This window comes from Toxoplasma gondii, chromosome VIIa (assembly GCF_000006565.2).
Source record: "Toxoplasma gondii ME49 chromosome VIIa, whole genome shotgun sequence".
Classification (NCBI taxonomy): Eukaryota; Apicomplexa; class Conoidasida; order Eucoccidiorida; family Sarcocystidae; genus Toxoplasma; species Toxoplasma gondii.
Genome location: NC_031474.1, coordinates 746,427 through 768,381, shown reverse-complemented (window position 1 = coordinate 768,381; position 21,955 = coordinate 746,427). Strand labels below are relative to the sequence as shown.

The window sequence follows — 21,955 nt, the reverse complement described above, 5'->3', positions numbered from 1 at the left end:
TTGAGGCGCGGCTAGAAAGAATGCTTCAAGCAAAAATATCTACAGCATCTCTATGCAGTTGACGAAAAAAGAGCGTTATTGGGGTTGTGCTTCTCGTTCTCCATGAAGGTGCGCTGTAGCGTTGACCGGTCCCGATTCATATGTATTGCCATATTCACCAACTCAAGACGCAACCGGATATTAGTTTTCCCTGGTACCGGTTTCCCGGTGGATCGAGAGAGCTTCAGATACTGAGATGCGCAAAAATCGAAGAAAGATTACTCAGTGACACTGTTTGTACGCTGTAAAAAATCAACGTCAGGAACACCCGAGAGACGCAAGATCCAGCGATCCTGTCGGAGTCTAGATGCTTGCTCTCCTTCGTGCAGAGAAATCACTGTCCGATACTGCGTGAGCACACGACTCAAATCGACGTGGAAGCAATGAAACCCCTGATTCATCGTAATGAACATAGCTAAGGAAACTCGGTGGGACGGATGACACCGAGGACTTCGCCCTTAGCCACACTCGGGTTTCAACCCTCTTCATTGGCACAGAAATCTTGATTCCCAAACTCAGATGAAGGTAGAGCTGTACTGAATGACTAAACTATTCATGCTGTAGAGACATAGTTCTCCACCTTCAATGATTGGCATCTTTATCGAGTGAACGTTCATGGACTTTTACACGAAAAAGAGTGACTGGACGCTGAGAGGGCAGGATCAACGTAGCGTCCTGATCTCCTGCTCTTCACAATGTGTGAATGGGTCAGCGTCGCATAACGCACACGGCCTTAGTTGTCGACATGTTCATACACATATTTGTCTTTTAAAAATATACGTACGCCCGCAAGTCCACGGGTTCATTCTGCACCGTCACAGTTCCTTCATATTTGCTAACACGCGAAAAATCAAGCAGGAGCGACTGCAACAGTGCACATTATCTACTACCCCCACCGCTGTGATGTGAAGAGCTTGAAGGCACCAACAGAAGATACTTTTCGAGTGATGCTGATTCTACGTGCGCGCTGTCACTGGATCGTTTTTACACATGTGTCAGTGGCCAAAGCAGACTCGTTTCGATTTCAAAAAGAGAACTGCCCCTGCACTGTCCTAAAAGGGCTCGAACGCAACAGCGAGGCGTCCTCTAGCACCCCGCAGGTCGTCCATCAGTGTCATGCCACCACTTGTTGACGTCGTCGTTCGACCATTCCTCACCCCAACGATGTCCACCCTTTCCGTCCTTTCCCCATCTATCTCCCCAGCTCTTTCCATGACGATTTCCCGCGTTGTCTTTGGCCCATTTTTGACACCACTTCTCGCCTGAACCGTCTTCGTGCAAATCTTCACCCCATTTCTCTTGCCATTCTTCCCCGCGGGCGTTTCGTCCTTCTTTGATTGCCATTTTCCAGTTCGAGCGACGCTCCAGCCACGTTTCATACCACGCGTCGCCCTGTTGCACGCAGGCGGGTACACGGTCAGGAGACAGCGGAGATGCAGTCAAGGAGAGAAACAGGCAAAGCAGACAAGACCGCAAACGCATATGGTAAAAGAAAAGTCTGGCGACAGGCTGACGGCAGCAGGAAGGGAACGACACACGCTAGGAACGGCCAAAAAAGTTAAACACACATCTCCAACTCACGAAACTGCGTATAGGTGCCGCGCTAACAACTGAAAAGAGGATGACACGAAGTCGTCTCGAGGACACAAAAGGCCGTCTCGCACTACACGGACGGAGCAGCAAAAACAAGGTCTGAGGGTGCTGATTTTCTTTATCGCGCACCTTAGCCCTGCCTCCCTGAAGCGCCAAACGTCTTTTTCGCTCAAAGAAGGACTGGCAAACTGCGAGATATTCCCACCGCCTCTGTGTCCTCTCGTATAAAAAAGTAGGCGACCTAGTCTCCTGTATACAGGACAGACGACTGCCCGATGACCGGAAAAGTGGAAGACATACCTGAGCGTTGCGCCCGGTCTTCTCAGCCCATGTCGTGCTCTTTTCGCCATTCTCATCGAAGGTCTCCTTCCACTGCTCCGACCACTCGTCGCCTCGCCTGCAAAGGGAGAATTTCTGTCTGCGAATGAATGTTGACTCGACTCCATGCATCGACTCCTGCCATGTGCACTCGTGTTCACGCTTGGTTTCATCGCCAAACAAGACATATAGATTCACATGAATACGTGTGGTGACGCAAGAGTCCGGTTACAAGACGACAGGAAGAAATTTCGGTGTACGACGCCATACAGAGTTACATGACAGAACACGAGATGAATGCATGAATCTACGTGGCTAGGCATACGTTTACTTAAATTTAGATCACGCAGATACAAACAAAAAAGGACGGAGTTACAAACGTGTAGACGCAAGCGCCTACTACTATGCAATTCATTACGACGGGATTTGCTATGCGGGCATACACACCGATACATATATTGATGGAGTAAAATGGAACGGGTTGACTTAAAGGTCGTGTTTCTGTTCCAGACTTACGCATTCGAGCCAGACTTGGTCGCACTTTTCTCCTCTGGGCGTTCGTTCCACTTTTCTAGCCAGTTATCTCCCGATGCACTGTGACCCCGCTTGTAGGCCCACTTCTCCTGCGAATGCGCAACCTCCCCGAACTTGTCTTCAAACCAGTCCGTGACTTCTCGGCATCCTTCGCGATGTCTGAGCAAAACGAAAACGACAAACACACCGTGCGACACCCTCCATCCCCTCAAATGAAAACACTGAAAGCACAGCGATGCGACGCTTTGCACACATGTACCTGACTCCTACATACGCCCAAGTCTACCTCTCGTTCGAAAGGGAAGACTTTACAACATCCACTTGGTAAGTTTCGTTATTTAGGCTCAAACCTCACTAAACACAAGCCACACAATGCAAACGACTACACAGATATATATATATATATACATATACGAACAGCCATTTGCTCAACATGTCGACACTGGAGGCACACCAGTGGTGGATGGCGCATCTGGTAAGTCTATACGATGCTGTCGCATGACTCTCGCTCGTTCTCTGATGCTTACTTCCAAGTGGATCCCAGTTTCACCGTGCTTTTGTTGCCATGCCCATCATCCTCCCACTTTTCCACGAACTCATCTCCTCCGTGCCAGCTCTCCTTTTTCCACCACTTCTGGTTCCACCTTTTCCGCCCTTCGGAGCCCTCTGTCTCTCCCCATTCGTTCACGCCTTCTCCGTCTCGGTTTCGTTCTTTCCATCTCTTCTCGATCCACGAGTCTTCTTCGGCGCCTTCGCCTGACGCCTGCCTGCCCCAGGCTTCTCGCCACTCCGTCCCGTCTGTTTTGGACCCAAACTTCTCGCCTGGAGAAGCGAGAGGACATACAAGAAGGCAACCACCGACTGCAACATGCAAACTGAAGGCATTCTTTTCTGTTCCATGTTTGCCTTCTTCGTCAAAGAGCAACAGACGAAATCCGTTTGAGGGTTAACTTACTGCACACTATGGGAGCAACGAGAAATAGTACGCAGCTCTGTTCAAGGAAATCGAAGGAGTTTCACGCTCTATATAGCGCCTGTCGAGTCAATGAAAAAACGGCGTCACCGGTCCTGTCTTGTTCAGCTCTTTCGTCACAGGTTTTGTGCAAGTGCGGATCGCCTGTCGCCTTCGTTCAAGTCAGCTGAGACCCTTCTCACGGTCTGCGCTCTTTCAGTCTTCCCCTTCTTGTCTCCTGTCTAATCGCGTTTCCTTCCTTCGCATCGACAGCGCAACACTCGGAGCTTTCAGGAAACGCGGGGAAAGGTCCTCCGACACCGGCGGAAACCACATGCAAAATATCTCGCTCGACCATTTTTTGTCTGTCTCCACTATCTCTGCATACAGCTGGCGTTTTCCTAACGTCACTTGCTCACCCGTTCTCGACCCATCAGGCGCCACCCGCCATCGGTCGACCTGCCGTTCATGACCGTTGTCGTACCACTTCTCATGTTGCTCTGAGCCCTGTTCTAAATCATGGTACCTTTGTCGAAAAAGGAAATGCACACCAACGCAAACCAAAAGTGACTATAAACGCATTCGTTCCGCGTACACCCTTCAGCTGCAGCCCCGATCCAAAGATCGATATGCGCACCCCCGTATGCATATACATACATGTAGAATTGTTACTGAAAGTGTGAGTCCTGCTATGGATATTTTCGGACTTACATTTTCTCGCCCCACGAATTCCCGTGGGGTTCCCGCCACCAGCTGTCCCGGCTTGTCGACGCTAGGCGAAGAACTGGCGCTGACGCCTCCACGGTGTGCACCTCGAAGCGTCCACTTGGCGTCTAAGACAGGAGGAAAACCAGAAGCAGAAGGGAAGTGGAAAGGCCATAGAAAATACCGTATACACAGAGGCTGGCCGAACTATGAGAGCGGCCACACTTTGAGTCCGTCGGTATCCTAACGCGACGAACGCATGCGGGGAAAAAGGAGTGGATCATATGCTGGACAACCGAAAAACATTGTCGTAGAAAGTAGCAGCGAATCCGAACTTGGCTTCTTGCATAGTACGTCCGACCGCCTCTCAATAGACGGTGCAAAACACGGGTTAGCACGCAGGAGATTTACGACCTTCCAGGGACTCCGAAACTCACTCGAATCTGCACGGTGACCTGGTGCGAGACAACGCCGTCCGCCTCGTTGGCACTGTCCACGTTTCCATCGGTAGCGGAAGAGCTAGAAGAAGACGCGCCAGGAGACGCGGCCTGCGACTGATGCCAGTTCTCTCCCCACTGAGTCCCGTCGCAGTACCGATTTGTGTGCTTTCTCCCGGACTTGACCTGCAGCGGGACAACAGAAAGACCGAGCGAACAGAAGAAAGCCTTCCGACATATTTAGAGAAGGATTTAGAGTTTAATAAACAGCGGGGCGAATAGAAGAAGAGTTTGAAGCCATGCGAGCAGCAGCGTGGCCACGTCGAAGTGTCTCCTCTTCCAGATGTGCGGCAATCGACCGCAGCAGAAAACGGGGCTCGTTACTTGAAAAAACAAGACCATGTACTTCTGGCAATCTGTGGGTTTTGATCCATCGCCTAAGAGACCATTCAAAACCGCGCTCGGTCCAAAGATCGCTGATGTCGCCATCAACTGACCGTAGCTGTATATATATATATATATATATGCTAATGTTCCGCCCAAGCCAATTTACGTTGAGTTCACATGAGAAAACGGTCGTTAGAGACCTCCCTGCACCCCCGAGGATACCCCACAACAGCGACGCGAGGCATCACCGCACCCGAATGAAAGCCTATACAACTATACACACATACGCAGATACTTAGGTGCGTAGATGGCTACGCATATGCACCTGTGCTTGGATATGCTCGTATGGATGTCTATTTACTCGCTGGGCGGCGCTCACACAGGACTTCGGTCGAAAATTCAGTCGATTCGCGAACTATGTCACGCTGAGAAGTATAAAGCGTTGTATAAAAGAGACCTTCACGCGTGTCAGGGACACTCCCTTTACGCACCTGGTGAAGGATCCTGCGAGGGCCGTTTTCGTTGTCGTCGGCAGCACTCTCGAGAAGAAGCTCTGTTCGCCATTCGTCCACCATCTTCTCCTGTCCATTGTCGTACCACTTCTCATTCAATTCCTGAGAGAGAAGAGAGGCAAGATCAACCTTGAAAAGCACGGTAAAAGCGCAACAGAATCGTTTCAAAGGCAGCTTCTTGTCACAATTATTTGCCGCGCCGCAAAGTATACACCTTGCATACGTGTAGGAGCATGCGCAAACACATACATGTAGGACCGTATCTAGGCATGCAAATATGAGTGAGTTTGGAGAGACAAGTAGACGGATATGAGAAAAGCACGAGCAGCGCCGCAACGGCGAACAACCCACCTGAGTATACACCTCTACACCTACCTAAGAATTTCAACAAATATACGCACTTAGCAATGCCTCACGTGAACGTACATGATAGCCTACATAAATGTCGACATGGGCGCATTAACATGATGATATGCACATGCATATATCGTGCGCTTTTCTTTGCCTTTTGTGGGTGCATTCACCAATAAGCAACGCGTTCTTAGCAGCCATTCGTGCACGCGGTGTCTGTGTCGTATTTTTTGACGGCACATCTTCCCCGTTGTGTCCGAACGACTTACGACAACACGATCCGTAGCTCCTGTCTCGTCTTCTGCATTCGTTCCATTTGGCGGCCCCTGGAGAGTCGTGTGAGTCACCTTCTTCTTTTCGCCCCACCGGGACCCTTCCTCGGGTCTCTCCCACCACCGGTCCGTGAAAGACACGTAGGCGTCGTCTCTGTGCTCGATCTCCCACCTACACATTGACCAAGTCCCAGTGGCAAACGAGCGTCACACGTTGTTGAGGAGCCAGACGCGCTAGAAAAGCCCATCAAAACCTCGCGCCTGCATACTCCGCAGCCAGCCTTAAATGCACCTAGAGCGGGAGACACACCTGTTTGTACCCTAACAGACAAGGACGCCATTGGCGCTTTGTTTTTATTTCCAACATTCCGACTGGGTCTAGCTCAAGCACAGAGAGGTACAACTTACGCTGTTCTCCCCACGAACGCACATAACCATAAACCAGACATACGTTAGAGATGGATATATATATATATATTTATGCCAGTTACAGTCAAACAAATATACGGGGGGTCAGTCAAACGTGTACCGTACTGTTTCCACTCTTTTTGTCCGATTCGAGAGTTCTCACCTTTCCGTATAGTCTTCGGGGGTCCTCTCGTCTGAGGAGTGTTCACAGCCGTTCTCCTGGGTTCCTTCTCCGTTTTTCTTCGGTCTCCCTCTTCCCTTCTTCTCTCCCCACTGTCTTCGGCCGTCTTCTGTTCGGGCCCAGCGATCGACTTCTCGCTCCCCCGCTGCATTTTCGCGCCACTTCTCTCCCCACTCTTCTTTCCTGAAAGAAGACAAGACAGCCGATCGTTCGCAACTCATGAACGCAAAGCAGAACAAAGAAGCCAGCGGCTCGACCTTTTACAGATGCCTGAGTCCGTTCTGACGCCGCACCGGTTTCGCACGGATCTCGTCCGTAAGCGGATTCTCTCTTCGTGTGGCACTGTCATTTCTATGCGCGGGAAAGCCCCATGCGTTACACGCCAAACGACTTACTGGGTGTTGACGCCCTTCTTCTCGCCCCACTTTTCTCCGTCTGCCTTCTCGATCCATCTCTCCTCCCAGGTCTCCATCGTCTCCCCAGTCTCAGAATCGAAGGCCCTGTACCATACTTCCGTCTCCTCTGTTCCCTTTGTTCTATCTCGTCGTCTGCGTCTCCCCTTCTCTCGGCCTCCCTGTGATTCTTCAAAGACACTCCAGAACACTTCGTCTTCCCCGGTCTCCGCGGATACACGCCGGTGACTCTCTTCTTTCCACCGCCGAGAAAGGCGCGCTCTTCTGCTCGTCTGCTGTTTCGCGTTCTTTGTCTCGCTTTCTCTGTTCAAGTCGTCTTGAGAAAGCGACGAGGTTGTTCCTCGCTCGCGGTGGTCCCCGAGCTCCTCCCGGGGGCTCTGCTGCCCGCACACAGAGCCGAAGTAGGCCCTCGAGTCTTCGCCGGCTTTCGTCACCTTCGTTTCTCCAGTCTCAAGGTTCTCCTCAATCACCTCAAACCACTCCTGAACCACATTGCCATCTTCATCCAACTGTTGCACCGCCTTCTCCACTGTCCGGCGGCGCCCTTCCACTTCCTCCCACCTCTCGGACCACCTGTGAACGCAGTGACCACATCCAGAAAAGCTAAGCAATTCGCCTTCTGTTGAACTGAAGCAGCTTCACAATTACGAGTCTCCACGCATGTTTGCGGCAAATACTACGAACGGCCAGTGAAGGTCTTTCGTGTCACTCGGCTACGACGTATATTCAGTGAGAGATCTGCCAGTGTCACATCGGTTTCGACGCTGCAACAAAGGAACAGCTAGGGAGCTCTGCTCAACGGTTTGTGTAACACATGCGTTGGGTCCAGCGGCGACCTTCCTTTGTGTCAAACACACTACGCGGTACTGAGGTTTCTGTAGGAGATCTGTCCTCAATCGGTTTGATACTCCAGGGAAAAGTGGATTTCCTCGCACACTTTCACACACAGTTATTTGCGGCCACACGTTCCCCGAAAGCGAAATCTACCTAGACATACAGATATGCAAACATAAATCGATGATCCACAGAGCGTCTCATTCCTTATAAGAGGCTCTGCTGCTACTGGACTGCAGAACTGTCCCTACCGTTCTCTTCGGCTCTCATTGATTCCATGGTTTTGCCCGAACGTCCTTCGTCGCGTGCGCCTTGTTCGTATGCCTCCACTGCCTCGCTCCTCGCCCTTGTCCCCCTCGGATGTGTCTTCCTCCTCTTCCTCCATCGTCTGCTGCATCCACTTCTCTCGCCAGCTGCCGTCCTTCGCCCTCTTCTCTCCCCACGTTAAGCCACTGTCTTCGCTGCTGTGGACTATGTCCGTGTAGGTGTCTCTTTCGAACAGTTGCTGGTCAGTGGGGCCTCGGGAGGACCCCCTCCCTCTGCCAGCTACGCTGGTGCTCCGATAGCGAAAGCGATGCGTTGTAGCCACAGCTGTGGAGAACGCCTCCGACAGAGACGGGGGACGCATGAGGGGACCAGGAGGGCCGGAAGAATTCGCCGGTCGCCCTCGACTCGAACCACTTCGCGAGCCGTCGTCAAATTCCTGCCGGACGTAGCTTGGTCCCGATCGCCAGGCAGTTGCAGACCCTGCAGGGGAAACCCACAGTTGTGTTGAAATCACTAAGACTACCTCTGCACATTATCCTTTCTAGAAAATGGTGGGTATTAAACACGTCGTTTGGTACACGATAGCAGCACCTGGAAACGCACGTTCATCGCAAAACTCCACAGACGTGAGGAATGGACCAAGGGCGAGCACCGGAAAGACGGTGGACAGGGGGGACAGATGCCAAAAGGGTAAACGACCACCGGTGCATGAAACTCTCCGCCTTTTACAAATGCCTAGTGAGCGCAGAAAAGGCGCATGCGACACCAAAACGGAGGACGCATTTCGCTTGTAGGAAAGGCAAGAGAGCTGAGTGGAGTGCTCGTGCAAGAAAAGCGGAGAAGAGAAGGCCGTGTGCTGTCAACATCTCTCAGCCTTGTTCAGCCTTCAAGGGTCGACGCTCGCGATTTGCTACTTGCCTTCTGTTAGTCATGCAGTCCACTTGGTTCCCCGAAAAAGAAACGAATCACTTGAGACAGACACGCGACATCCAGCTAGCCTTCAAGAGGAAGCATCAGCCAAATCTCCGCGTATGTTGACGTACGCACAAGCTTACACGCCCGCAGTACATTCGACTATCTGGAAAGGACATTCGCGGATATTTACAAGTCGGCCATAGACGCTTCGTTTCTGCCGGGCGAGTCTGATACGAGGCCGCCTGCCTCTCGGCTCGATCACAAGTGTTCCCTCTTTCTGTCGTACTTTCCTCTTCGTCGCAATCCGGACCGCCTGCTCCCTGCCGCTCCCCGTCCTCAGTGCGTTTTCTGGTGCGAGTAACCTCGCCGGTCTCGGGATGAACGCGAAGACGCAATATGGGTGTAGGGTCGGCAGCCCGGAGCTGGAGCTGCTGCACCCACTCTCTTGCTGGCATTCCAGTCCCACTGTCGACGACTGTGAAGCTTCCATCGGACGCCCTAGCGAGACGAAGCGTCATTCCCCCCGCTCCCGCAACAACGCCCGCTCTTCCGCCTCTCGTTGTGTCCGCTGGCGCCCATGACGACGAGGACGACGAAGCAGCGGGCCGATTGCCACTGCGTTCTTCGATTGGAGACGCAACTCCGGTTAGGCGGGCGCCGGATGCTCTACTGGACGCAGAACCACGCGCGCCAGAAACCGGAGATTTTACAGTGGCTGCTGTCGACGCACCGCGTGCCGCTGCAGCGCTTGGGCTTGTGCCGCCGACAGAAGGGATGGCATCAGGTGCAGGGGGATGGCATTCACCAGTAGATTCGACGGCACCGTCATCGCGAGAAGGAAGCCGCGAATCTGCAGACCTCGCATCAGTTAACGTGCTGGGAATCGTTTCCGTAGGCAACGAAAAGCCCCCGCTGTGAGCGAGTGAGTCCGTCCGCGACGTGAAGCCTTGCGGTGTATGTCCACCTGGCTGCAACGCAGCTGCAGAGGTAGGAGTCAGTTGTGCACCATTTTCTGGAGATGACTCGCTAGCAACAAGCAGAGACGCACTTGAGGTCTCGGATAGGGAAGAACAGAGAGTCGAGGAGTCCGGAAGAAGAGAACACCGGGTGGATCCGTCCGGCAAACCCTGTTGAGCAGACAGCGCCTTCCGCTCGACGCCATGTAGTGACGAGTCATTCTGGTTCCCTTTGACTTCTGTATCTCCTTGTCGTTCGAAAGCGACAGGTACTTCAGGAAGCTTTTTCGTCTCCTCCATCATTTCTGCAGGCTGAGTGACCTCCCGTTTGCTACGTACCTGCTGAGGAATGGGCCGAAACACGGCTTAGAGCAGCTGCACGCGGAAAAGGCAGAGGCTGCGCATTTCACTGCGATGGCGTTGCGCAAAGAAAGATGTTTGTGGCACCACGGAGCAAAATAAGTTTTCGTGTGCGCCAGAAAATGATCTGGAGAACGGAACCCCTCCGATCTTTTCTGCTTTCTGGGACTGGTTGAATTCTGTGAAAGAGAATCCGGCTTTTCTAGGAGAGACGGGGCACCAAGAGTTGCCTGCTCGCACCTCGATCTCAACGAAGACACATACAACAGCGCAAAATCGGCTTCCTTCTCCGCCCAGAGGAACAACTATCAGAGACAACCCCCGGCCGACACAACGGAACACAGTGCCAGACGGCGTCGCAGCGCAGAGAAAACACATGCAAGGGACAAGCTACGGTTGGACCGGCCTGTCACCGAGATTAAAAGACGTGTGAAGTCACAACAGAGGGGGAAAGCAGTCCAACACAAGGTTTCTTACAATAATTGAGACACGGTTTCGTCTTTCCAGAAAGGCAATAACCACTCGATGTGCAACCAGAGACGGGTGTCAACACTTCAGCCAGCTAGCAGACAGCTCTGCACTGGTTGGAGGAGTGTCGCAGAAAACCAGTTCAATTCTTTCGGTTTTGGAGGCCTTTGAGAGAAGATGAAAAGTAGGCCATGATCTGCACCGCTAGAAGAAACCGACAAGAACGCAGCACCTAGAACGGATAGAAACCTACCGCGAAAAGTTGTCTCAGCAGGAGACAGGGTGCAGGGATCGTGGCAACGGCACCGACTGCGTCCGGGGAGAGTCAACACCCTGCCACAAGCGGAAGAGCCATTTAAAGATGGCGCGATGCCGGCTGAACGACGACCGTCGATGCCCTAGTTACCTCACTTTACTCGTTTTCACTGTGTGCGAACTAAAAACTGCTAGACGTAACTGGTAGCACTGCAGAGCAGACTCTTGTGTGATGCACCTGAAGCAGTCGCACGCACAACAGCGCAGTGCAGGCAATTCTCGTCTCAGCGGAAGTATCAACCTAACCAAGGCCCACCACGGCTAGCAGTGTTTTGACTTTTGGTGCCCACCAGGCATTTGTTGTCTCGACCCTCGCCAACTCTGCGTTTCGATTGTGGGATACCCGGACTAAGAGAGCCAGGAATGTTTAAACTTCACTCATCCGCTTGAACACTGTGTGGTGATTGGGTTGGGCCTGTAAATTGGTTGCTTCGGCCTCCGAGCGCGACGGTTATTACAAGGTTCTGCACACATTCCAACAATAAATTTGCGAACTTTCTTGCCCGCCTTGCATAAGTGAAGCTGAAAAAGTTTATTCCGCTCTCTTCACAGGTTCTGCTAACGTCCGAGCCGTATCGGTGACCGCATCCGAGGTTTCAGCCCTGCGCTTTCGACGGCAGGCGATTTCCTTGTGAATTCCCTCCCAATCTCCCTTTTAGGCAGCCACCTATAACGACAGCGTCTCCAATGGCTTGTTCGGTGTTGTTTGGCGTCCGGATTCCAGAAATGTGGGACGCACCACGGTCACACCATGACAATGTCCATGTGAAGAAAGAGTCCATGAGACTTACCTTCACTGTTGCATACAGGCGGCTTAGATGTATTTGTGAGATGTTTGCGGAGTCCTGGTTTGCCTCTTGAACTAATCAAACGCATTCTCTCACTTCATACACTTCACATTGTTGATTGTGATCCTGGTGCCGCGACAGAGCCGCCAGGCACAATGCTATTCTCGAGTTGACAATCCTAGTGTTTGACCCAGAATCTGTCCGGAATTCTGAAGAGAGAGAATCGCGGTTTCCCATAGTAGCAGCATCGGTCTCTGAGATTTACAGTTGAGTTTCGAATAAGAATTGTCCGGAACGATCAGTCCACTGAGACTCACTTGCACCTCCAACTCAATGTTTCTGTCTTCTCGTGACAATGAGAAATACTCACTGCGTTTGAAAAGCGCTCACTCTCCTGTCGACAAGGAACAGGTGTTCGGGACTACGTAGCTGTATTCTCACTGAATCTCGCTTTTGTCGAAATGCTTCTTGGCTTTAGGAGTCAACGGGTGTATCACCCCAACACTTTGGTGGTCCGTCACCAATCTCCACGAATCGCTAGATGAGGCTCTTGCAACCGAAAAATTTTAGAGTGGTTACGGTGCTACGCTTAGGAGAACCGTCAAGTGACTCCACACCGCTACCATACATGACGTTCCTTTCAGCACTGAATCCGGCAGAGCAGACTACTGGGAGGAACAGTTCACGATGCTTCTACGATCCGCCCTGCGAAGGTGAGGTCGATACCAAGACGGGACTGCATTCACATGTTCTCAAGTGCTTCAACATGAGTTGCTCTAATTTCTGTACAGATAGCGCTGTAAACCGAAGAGTTCCTGCTTGTAGAGCTGAATATTGATAAGTGAGATCCAGGTATATCCCTCATACTTCACAGTCGTGGGCCGGCTGCTGTTACCTCTCAGGTACGCTTTTAAAATGCTTGTGTATGTACCGTATTCTTCAAACATGCTATTTTTGTTTCGGATCTAGCCTTCGGTCGTCAGTACGCAGCAGTGTAGTTTCAAATTCTGGAATGGGAACGAATTGAGGACTACCCCAGTGGCTATCCACGAGTCTTCGACGCATCCGTGGGCTCTCGTTTTGTGCCACTTTTTTCCCATCATAGAATCGTTGTGCCCTGACCTTGCACATCGAATGCTTCAACAGAGAAATAGTGGAGTCGTTCACGTTTTCGTCCGCTGCTTTACCTTTATTCTGGCTGGCGGGGCAAAAGAGTGGCGGGCCCCACCGTGTGCGATTCCAAGCCTGTCTACGATTTGATACGTGGTTGCGCTCTTCCTTTCGCCGGGAAGCGTTTATTGATTCGCAGCGAGCGAAAGGAGATGTGCTTTATTGGATCCCAAAAGATGAACTCTCTTTGAGGTAAAAGTGGTCGTTCCTTTTCGTGCTTCCTGCGTCACGCCCTCAGCTGGCTAGGTTGTCATAGCGAGGTTTTCGAATACGCCCTCTCTGTAAACGTCCCGCCGCGATGCCGGCCGGCACAGAGCTGCTCATGCCCGTGCATTGCTCCGCGAGAGAGTTCGCTCCCCCGCTAGGCAGAACTTCTCCCCACTTGCCTTTCGTCCATCTGGACAGCGGTTGCCGCCACGGCTGCTGGCGACTCTGTGTCGCCAGAGCGCCATTTTATTGGTGATTTCGGGCAATGCGTCACGCGAAAACGTCGCAGCTTGAAAACAGTCGTCGAGGAAACAGTGTCGAGTGCTTTTTTTTCTCGCAGTCACCCACCTCCTGGAGAGTTGCTGCAGGTCTGCGTCGGGCAGTGGCATCAGCCGGCAGCGACGCCTCCAGCCTCGCCACACCCGGTGGTCCCGCCTTTGCCCCTGCCCCAGGAGAATCTGTGCCCCGCGTCGAATCTAGATTCCTGAAACAACTGGCACGCAGCTCTCTTTGAGTGACTTCCTGGCCTCAACCCGCCTCGCTGCAGCCGTTCTCGTCTGAATGAAAAGTGTAAACGAACCCTGTCCGTCAAAAGTTCACAGGAGGGTTTTCCCTGTGTTTTTCGGGCCCCGACACGATATCGGCGGGCAAACCAGTCCCCGCCGGTGTCTCTCTGGAAGCGGCTCTCGCTGAGTTTTTTCCTACTCAGCGCAAGTCAGAAAGACGCCCCTCTCGTAAACGCACGGCTCTCTCAGCCGCGTTTCTCCTCGTTTTGCAGACCACTTCTTTATCATGTTCACCTGGGAACTCTGGGCATTCAGGCGCCACGAGTGCCGTTGGTGGCATTTCTGTGCGGTTTGAGGCGGTCTGGGGTACACTGATTCGGAAAGTATAGGATCAGTCGCGAGTTTTCTCCCTCGGTGGAAGCAGTGCCAAGGGGACAAAGCATGCTTTCGGTCGTGGTGTCGTAGAGTTTTAGCGTTTTTGCCGGCTGTCTGAGGCAGGTGGATTCGTTCGCCATGTTCCCAGAGCATTCAACGCGTGTGCCCCGGTAGCTAGTTGTTGCACGGTAAACTGCCCCTGCCTCCCCAACTCGTTTTCAACAGCACTCCCCTGGGGTACTTCCTCTCGGAGATTCCCCACCCCCACATTGAAGCTGTTCGACGGACTCTTGTCCAAAGAATTATGCAGGTAATTGCTTTGTTCGATCTAAATGTGGTTCCCCGTTTTCCGCCGACTAGCAGTGCCTGTCCGCTTTCGAGTTCACGCTGCCGTAGTGCCGCCCCCCTGGATACTGAACCGGAACTTATTTGCTGCTAAAGCCGGCGTTTCGGATCCAGCACAATTTCCAAATTTGAGTCTCTCGTTGTGTTTTTAGTGGATGTGTAAGTACATGCAGTGCATTTGCGTGTGTGAGGAACGGCTACAGGATGTGCTGACAAGTTCTGCGTGACAGTGGCAACATGTGAAGCGTATCGCACGCACAAGGTTCTGTTTGTGGTTTATCCACGGTAGGAAATGCCCACATCAATCGAAACATTCAGTTCTCGAAGGCTGCTGAATGTTGGTATGTACAGACTCACCTCTGAGTGCTCCTCGCGTTGTCGCGGTGTCGCAACTCTGGCCCCTCACGCAAGTCCCGCGGCTTTTCTTTGGTGTAGGTACCCGTTTTAATGGACTCGTGCAATTAATGTTCTGCAGCGGCTTGCTGGGTTTCTTCTTTCCAGGTGTTGAGGCTACTCAGTTTGAAGTATTCCCTCCTACGCGGCTCACTTGCTCGCTTTCCTGTTCGTGCCTCTTGCTTCTGTCCCAGGGAAAGCAATGCCTTTGAGAGCGAGCTTGCCAGCGACGTTTTTTTGAGTTCCTTTCTCCCCCTCTGGCCAGCTACCGTCATTCCCACATGCGACACTTGCAGCAGAAGCTCTCAGTCTGTCGCCTGCAACCTGTGCAGCCGTAGCTGTCGGCGCAGGCGCGGCAGGAGGCGTCCGTCAAACGCACAAACGTAGCAGTCGTCACGATGTCTCTGTCGGAAAAAGAATATGTCACTGCCGTGAGAGGCAGTATCGAAAGTAAACTCTTGAATCAAGCGGAAGGGAAAGCGTTGGGCGAAACAACTTCCCGAAGGTCCGCTTTTCCTGATCTGGCTGTGACTGAAGATTTTTCAGCTTATCAGCTAGGTGCAGAAAGTGCAGATGAGGCTCGTGTAGCCGCTGAAGGCAAAATGAGTGAATCCACGTGGTGTGGAGGGGTGCATGCAGAGGGTGACACCGGTCCCCTGTGCGGGACAAACGTCAAGGAAGGTCCCATGGAACAAGAGTTGCCGTTCTCAGAGCTTCCCGCGGTTGAGGCGCACGACACTTTGGTGGGATCAGATGCTGGCTTCTCTATGGGGGCGACTCGCCCCTGCACCGGGGCTGCGACCACAGGTTGCGATTCCCCGTCGATCTCCCTCTCCTCTTCCTGTCCCGCGACAGTCAGTCCGAAGAAACAGTCTCCGACTCTCTCGTGTAGGTCTGGGTCCGGTGCAGATGGAGCCGACTGTTGCATTCCCCTCTTCCGTCCTCAGTCATCTTGTTCTACCATTTCCTCCTACCACTTCTCGTCTAAGGGCTCTTTCTCTCCTGTGTCTTTGTCACGTTCTGCCTCGCTTCTGGACGACCCAGCGAACTTCGTCCAAGACGGGATGCCCCCCCTTCGCAAGGATACAGGTTTCTCTTTTGGTAAGGACTCTGCTCAGTCCCCGAAAAGTGCATCCGTCTCTGGAGGGGCTCTTGCCGTGGAACCCACAGGAGTGCCAGAGTGCAAACTTCCCTCACCTTTGCCGCTGGTAGAGAAGAGCAGTGTGCGGGCAGGGGAGACAGCGATGGACGAAGAAGAGGACGAAACCAATGCAGCTCTCCAAGGTGCAGCGGAGATGAAAGGCCATCGAGAGGGGTCGGCTCTATCGCACGCAGGAGCAGATGGCATGGGCATTGGTTTCGCAAGCAGTGGTGAAGAATCTCTTGCGGACAAAATCAGCGACGAAGTTGATTTCAAGCAGCAACGTCCCCCGGAAGGCGCAGAGAACGGCATCCACACAGGTCACGCGGCGCCGAGAAAAACTACCACGGACGGCGCATTCCCCGAAGTCTCGCTGACTTCTGCGAGTGACGAGTCGCATGGCGTTCTTGTGTCTGCAGAGAACCAAGTGAACAGTCTTGAGACTCGAGAGCCAGAGGGATACGTGTCAGATTCACAAAATGGCAAGCTCCTCAATCTGCTAGAACAATATCGGCAGAGCCTCCAGGTGTGCGAAGCAAGTGTCGCTCGGAGTGGGGAATGCACGGGGTACCCTGAAGTAACTGAGAGTCTGAGAAGCGCATTGCCTGTCGTCGCCGAATCAGCACCGACAGGTTGTCTCACCGACGTAGAGGTTCAGAGCGAAGGAGGCAACAGCTTCACTGAGGCAGCACCACAGTCAAGTGGGGCGCTGCATGCCTCTACGCCACATCCGAGCTCTGTGCAGTCGGACACTGTCCGCTGTAGCGTCCCGAAACAGGAAAGTCGCCCATCATGGAAATCCTCTGGGCATGAGGAAGAGCATGACTGGGAAGACCACATGCTCCTTCAGCGCTCTTCTTCCTCGAGTCTTTCCGACCTGGCGACAGTGGCAGCCAACTCGTTTTCAGCTTTGCGGAGAGGCGGCAATTCTGAGCATTTTGACCCCGACAGGAAATTGTCGCGGGCGTCTCTCTCTGAAGAGAACATCGAACAATTGACCAGGGCATTTGCCGGCGCTCCAGATTACCGGAACCACGCCGCGACAGACACTGCTGGGATGGAAGAAGAAAACCTGCCCTTTGACGAGACTCCGTTCCTCCTTGGCAAAATGAAGAAGCAGAGGAGGGGGACATGCAGCACGAGTTGCTCGGAGGTGAGCAATCTTAGCAGAATGAAGGATAGAGCCTGTTTTGGAGAAGCGAAGACGAAGCGAGGCTCCATGGCAAGCACAGGCAGTGGCGCGCAGAGTGTCTTTGATGAGCCGGCACGCTTTTCAGGTGTCCAAGAAGCGAAGCGTGGTCACAATGGCTACATCTTGTCCGCTTTGCAAAGATGTGATAGTCAGTTTTTCCGCCCTTGTCAAAACGCAGAACCCCCTCTCGGATCGGTCTCCGACGCGGCTGCACCAGAGTGGCTTCGGAACAGTCAGGAATCGAGAGGAACCTCCTTCCGAAACGACTCAGATGAGGCCACACTGGGCTTCCTACGAAGCGCTCCTGCATCCCCTTCGACTGACGCCGGTTGCGAGTATGGCGATGTGTCTCCTGATGCCACGCCCCGTCGGTCTTTCTCAGGATGCTTGATGGAGAGCTCGTGTACAAGTCTGTGTTCTTCTCCGTCCTGGACCGGCAGTCCTGCGGTGTCCGCGACCTCGCGTTCTGCTTCTCCGAAGTCGTCCTACATGATCAACCATTCAACACGCAGTAGGGACTTGTCTCCAATAGGCAGACACGCGGCAGAAAGCACTCGAGTTCCCGGAGTTTCTGAAGAGGCGCTGAGGTCTTTCCTCCCATCTTGCTCTGTGGGGTCGACTTCTTCCTGCGAGTCTGCGTCGCCGAGTCCAAGAGCTCTGCACGTCGCTCCCCCGGCCCGCGCCACGGTTGTTGTGGAGAAGAACATCACACGGACCCTCTCGAGAAGGGAGGCGGCATGGGATGGCGTTCCTCACCCTCCGTTTGCCGACACTTGCCCCCGTTCGAAGACAGCGGTGGCGTCTTCAAAGGCCTTCATCAGTTCTGCCTGCTCCAGTCAAACGGTGGAACAGTGTGGCACACAGCCGCCTAAAGGAGCGAGCAAGGCTTTGCATCCACACATGTCACTCGCCGCGCTGTCTCTGCTCGACGCGATGGCATCCAAGTCTCAAGATGAGCTGCACATGTTCATCGAGGGTCTGCAAACTGCATGCGTCCTTCTGCGAGGAAATAGCACAACTGATGCGAGTGCCGACTCCTTGGTTGGGTTGATGATGTCTGCAATTGTGTCCAGTCTGACCCCGAAGCCTGGTGTAAAGGCACATGAACCTGCAGCGCCGGCAGCCGCTTGTCGATCCGGCGAGCACGCGCTGACCTCGCTTATGATTCCGTTGGGGTCCGAAAGTGACCGTTCTTCCCCGACAGCCTCGTCTGCCGTCGCTGTCACGAAACACGACAAGCGCTCGGCACAACGTAGCAAATGCGAAGAAAGACCGTCGCTTCTGTCGTCAGTTGCATCCGGTGCGGCGAAGCCCAAGGCAACGCCTTCTCTTCTGGAGACAACGGAGACGGAGGCTACGGAGACAAGGTCTGGTTCTGGGAATCCAGAGAGTCGGAAGAGACTGAGGGGATCCACTGTCTCTTTGGCCTCTGAAGAAGAGAGAAGTGGAGTTAAGCGGTCGTACTCAGCTCTTGACACTCTCTCCAGTGCATCGATGCGCTCCGCGCACTCTGCAGAGACAGAGACATCGCAGCAGGTGTTCTCTTTTCTCTTAAAGTCACTGGAAGCGAGTCCTTCTAAATCCGACGAAGCGTTTGGGCCAGCAGGCAACGAAGGCGTGCCTTTGGATATTTCACGGAAGTCCAGTGAATCCCGTACAACGTGCACTGTTCTCAGCCACGCAGCAAAGGCCCGGCGGAAGCGGAGTCGGAACGATGACGGCGAAGCTGGAGACGCAGCTGGCGCGCGCGACATCAAACGGTTTCCTATTCTCTCGAGCGCTCGCCCGATCATAGTCCCCGCAAGTCTTTGCGCGGCAAAGCCAAAAAATGCGTTGTCGTCTGCGTGGTTTTCAGGGCAGCCGGAGGCTCTCGCAGAGCTTTCTGCTCTGCTTCAGTGTGGCCACTCGCAGGAAGCCGGGGGCGAGATCAGGCGCTGCCCAACGAACCGTTCTGAAAGGGTGAAACCGGAAGCGACGGCAGAGCATGTCGCGGCGTCCTGCTCTCCCGGTGAGGCAGCAGCTCGGCAATCCGTGGAAAGAATCCCAAACGCAGACGTGCGTCTGTGGCGTTTCACTGATGCTGGAGGCTCGCCAGTCGGGAAAACCTTCGAGGAATTACAGGTGAAAAAACAAGGCAGCATCGAGGTGCCCGCTAGCAATGCTGGCACCGCAGCGACTTGGCCGAGCACGAATCGCCAGGAGCAGGCAGGAGCGGAAGCGATGCAACAACTTTCCGCAACTTGTGAACAAAAGGGTCGAGCGGCCACATCGAAGAAAGAAGCGCGTCCAGAAACCCGTATGTACGCTTGCCCCCTCTGCAACGGCTTGTTCAGCAGGAACTACAACCTTCACCACCATATCAGAGCAGTCCATGAGGGGGTGAAGTCGTTTGTCTGTCCTATTTGCCAAAAGAAGTTCAGCTACAAACGAGGCAATCTTGAACAGCACATTCAAGCTGTTCATAGGGGGGAGAAGCCGTTCCTGTGTAACATTTGTGGAAGGGCTTTCAGTCAGAAAGGCAACTTGAGTCAACACACGCAAGCGGTGCATGCAGGGAATCGGCCTTTCCAGTGTCCTCAGTGTTCGAGGGCGTTTAGCCGCAAAAGTCACCTCCATAGACACATCACTTCTCTCAAGCACTACGGACCCGCTGGCTCTTCCGTGAATGTCTCGCAGCTGTCTGCAGGGATGCTCGAGAAAGAAATGGCTAGAGGCGCTGATTCATCGAACTGAATGTGAAGACTCAGCTTATACAAGGGGCCTGTGGTTAGCTCTCGGTGGAGGTACACAGACAGTTTCCTGCTTGTGAAGGAGGAATACAACTTGGTACATTATTCAGGTTGCTATGACAGATGAACTGAAGAATTCTGGTATGGAAAGATGTGAGGATAGAGTGCTCCAGGTAGCCGCCACCTGGAAAGGGGGGAGAGAAGAAGTCTTTTCTCGGCAGGTACACGCACAGCGTCACGGCAACTCGACAACGGGTTTCCGAGGCAGAAAGGGACATATAATACCGAAGGAGGAACCAGGGGCGTGAAGGTGTAGTCATCTCTGGAGAGGGAACTGTCTACGTGATTGTCACTGTAGCATGCGACAAGATCATCGGCAAGGACTGTCTTATCGTGGTGCGTCCACTACTTACTAGCATGTTTCAAGATACGTCACTTTTTGAACAGAGGATCTAAACTGAAGCGCATATAGGTCAACCCAAGTTTCTCCTTGAGTATGTTGCTGCTGTACGGCTCCTCTGTCCCGTCTATTCTCTCTTTTGTCGTCAAGAGAGGCTCCGCCTCCAAAGCGCGTTCCAGACCGGCAATATGTGTGTGTCATCCTAGCCGGGACAGTGGCGCGGCGGGTGCGGGTGCTCCATTACTGATGAGATCAGTGATAGATCTCGTGGAGCCAAAAGAGTAAGGGGGAGAGTCTTGATTTTGTGCGCGGGAGCTAGATGCTACAGAGCGCAGGCAGTGGGAGAGTTGCGTTGCCTGTGGGTGTGTCATCGAACATCGGTCGTCCACAGGTGTCAAGAAAAGGCCTCAGGCAGGTGAAAAACCGTCTGCTTTAAGTTTGTGTCTGGAGCCGTGCCTGTCCTGCTGTGTCACTACACTGATGGCTGTATAAATCTCTGTTGCATTCCTCTTTCCGTGTTTAAAATGCGCTGAATATTTTTCTGACAAGGGAAATGCTGTAATGCTGCCCGGTGTTATGGCGCGTCTGCGGATCTGTGTTCGAGTTCATCGTATCGTGTATATCGATTCGCTGCTTCCTGTCTGTTGAACATGGCTTTCAAACGTGCATGTCCCCCTCTCTAGTGACGCGATAGTTCCATTAAGAGAGAAGCGATTTCGTTGACGTATGAATTCTGCCTGTCTGCATCGCTGTCTTTTTAATCAAGCCGTTCCGCAAGTCGCTCAGTTCAAAAACTATGTTTGTGGTCGCCGGAGAGGCTCGTATGGCGGATATAGAATGCAATAAGGGGGGAAAAGCAAAGATACGAAGAGTGCCGCTTTTAAGAATGAACTAGGAAGATTCACGTTCATCTATATGGTGCTGTTCGGGATGCTAGAGCTTTTGGTGCCCCTGTTTTATTTTCATGGTGACCTGGCTCAAACGATTCTTTTCCTGGTGTCTTATACAAGTCAGTGTATTGTGCTTCAAGCGGCGGTATCTAAAAAATGCTTTTCTTGTTCGTTTGGTGGTCACCCCACTAATTGGCTCATTTCAGAATATGTGCAACCTCGTGGCCAAGCAAATTTAGCCATCTTCATTTGCTGACTTAATCATGGTGGATTTTCAACGGTACAGAGCTGCACATGTTGCGTCCACTGTTTGTTCTATATTTCATTTTTTGTCCACCATCTCTTTGTTCGCATGTGTTGCCGCAACAGAGACTTTCGTGGATATAAGTTTTCCTTCATGTCGGTGCCGCTTGTGCAGATCGAAAGGAAATGACCGTACGACAGATAAGAAAAAAAAGCACTTCACGTTTCCACTAGCACTGGTTACAAAAGTCAACATATTTTGACCTGTGGTATCGCGAGCTGTTGAAATTCGCAGGCCTGCTCCTTTGATCTCATCTAGCGCACCAGTCTGAGCTGGCTTTCGGGCAGTGTCCGAAATG

The 21,955-nt window shown here is 52.8% G+C and overlaps 2 protein-coding genes across 2 annotated transcripts; one reads left to right on the top strand and one right to left on the bottom strand.

Moving 5' to 3' along the window:
* Positions 1-81: 81 nt before the first annotated feature.
* Positions 82-11,075, bottom strand: TGME49_206640 (hypothetical protein). The gene is made up of 13 exons (XM_002367804.2): positions 9,405-11,075; positions 8,188-8,683; positions 7,085-7,675; positions 6,672-6,872; positions 6,098-6,272; positions 5,457-5,579; positions 4,579-4,764; positions 4,148-4,269; positions 3,856-3,962; positions 3,012-3,306; positions 2,467-2,643; positions 1,933-2,029; positions 82-1,431 (listed from the first exon to the last, which is right to left on the bottom strand). The coding sequence occupies exons 1-13, from the start codon at positions 10,375-10,377 to the stop codon at positions 1,126-1,128; spliced, it is 3,849 nt and encodes a 1,282-aa protein (XP_002367845.1). The 5' UTR covers positions 10,378-11,075; the 3' UTR covers positions 82-1,125.
* Positions 11,076-13,373: 2,298 nt separating this feature from the next.
* TGME49_206650 (zinc finger, c2h2 type domain-containing protein) lies at positions 13,374-20,754 on the top strand. Its single transcript, XM_002367805.2, has one exon. The coding sequence runs from the start codon at positions 15,400-15,402 to the stop codon at positions 20,065-20,067; it is 4,668 nt and encodes a 1,555-aa protein (XP_002367846.2). The 5' UTR covers positions 13,374-15,399; the 3' UTR covers positions 20,068-20,754.
* Positions 20,755-21,955: the final 1,201 nt, after the last annotated feature.

What these genes read in the sequence shown, in the direction of transcription:
- TGME49_206640 (XM_002367804.2), bottom strand. Translation starts at nt 10,377, where the DNA reads ATGATGGAGGAGACGAAAAAGCTTCCTGAAGTACCTGTCGCTTTCGAA. An exon ending in CCCGAAGACTATACGGAAAG is followed by an intron (nt 6,273 to 6,671) that starts GTGAGAACTCTC and finishes GTCAATGTGTAG; the next exon opens with GTGGGAGATCGAGCACAGAG. An exon ending in CTCGCAGGATCCTTCACCAG is followed by an intron (nt 4,765 to 5,456) that starts GTGCGTAAAGGG and finishes GTCCCGCTGCAG; the next exon opens with GTCAAGTCCGGGAGAAAGCA.
- TGME49_206650 (XM_002367805.2), top strand. Translation starts at nt 15,400, where the DNA reads ATGTCTCTGTCGGAAAAAGAATATGTCACTGCCGTGAGAGGCAGTATC.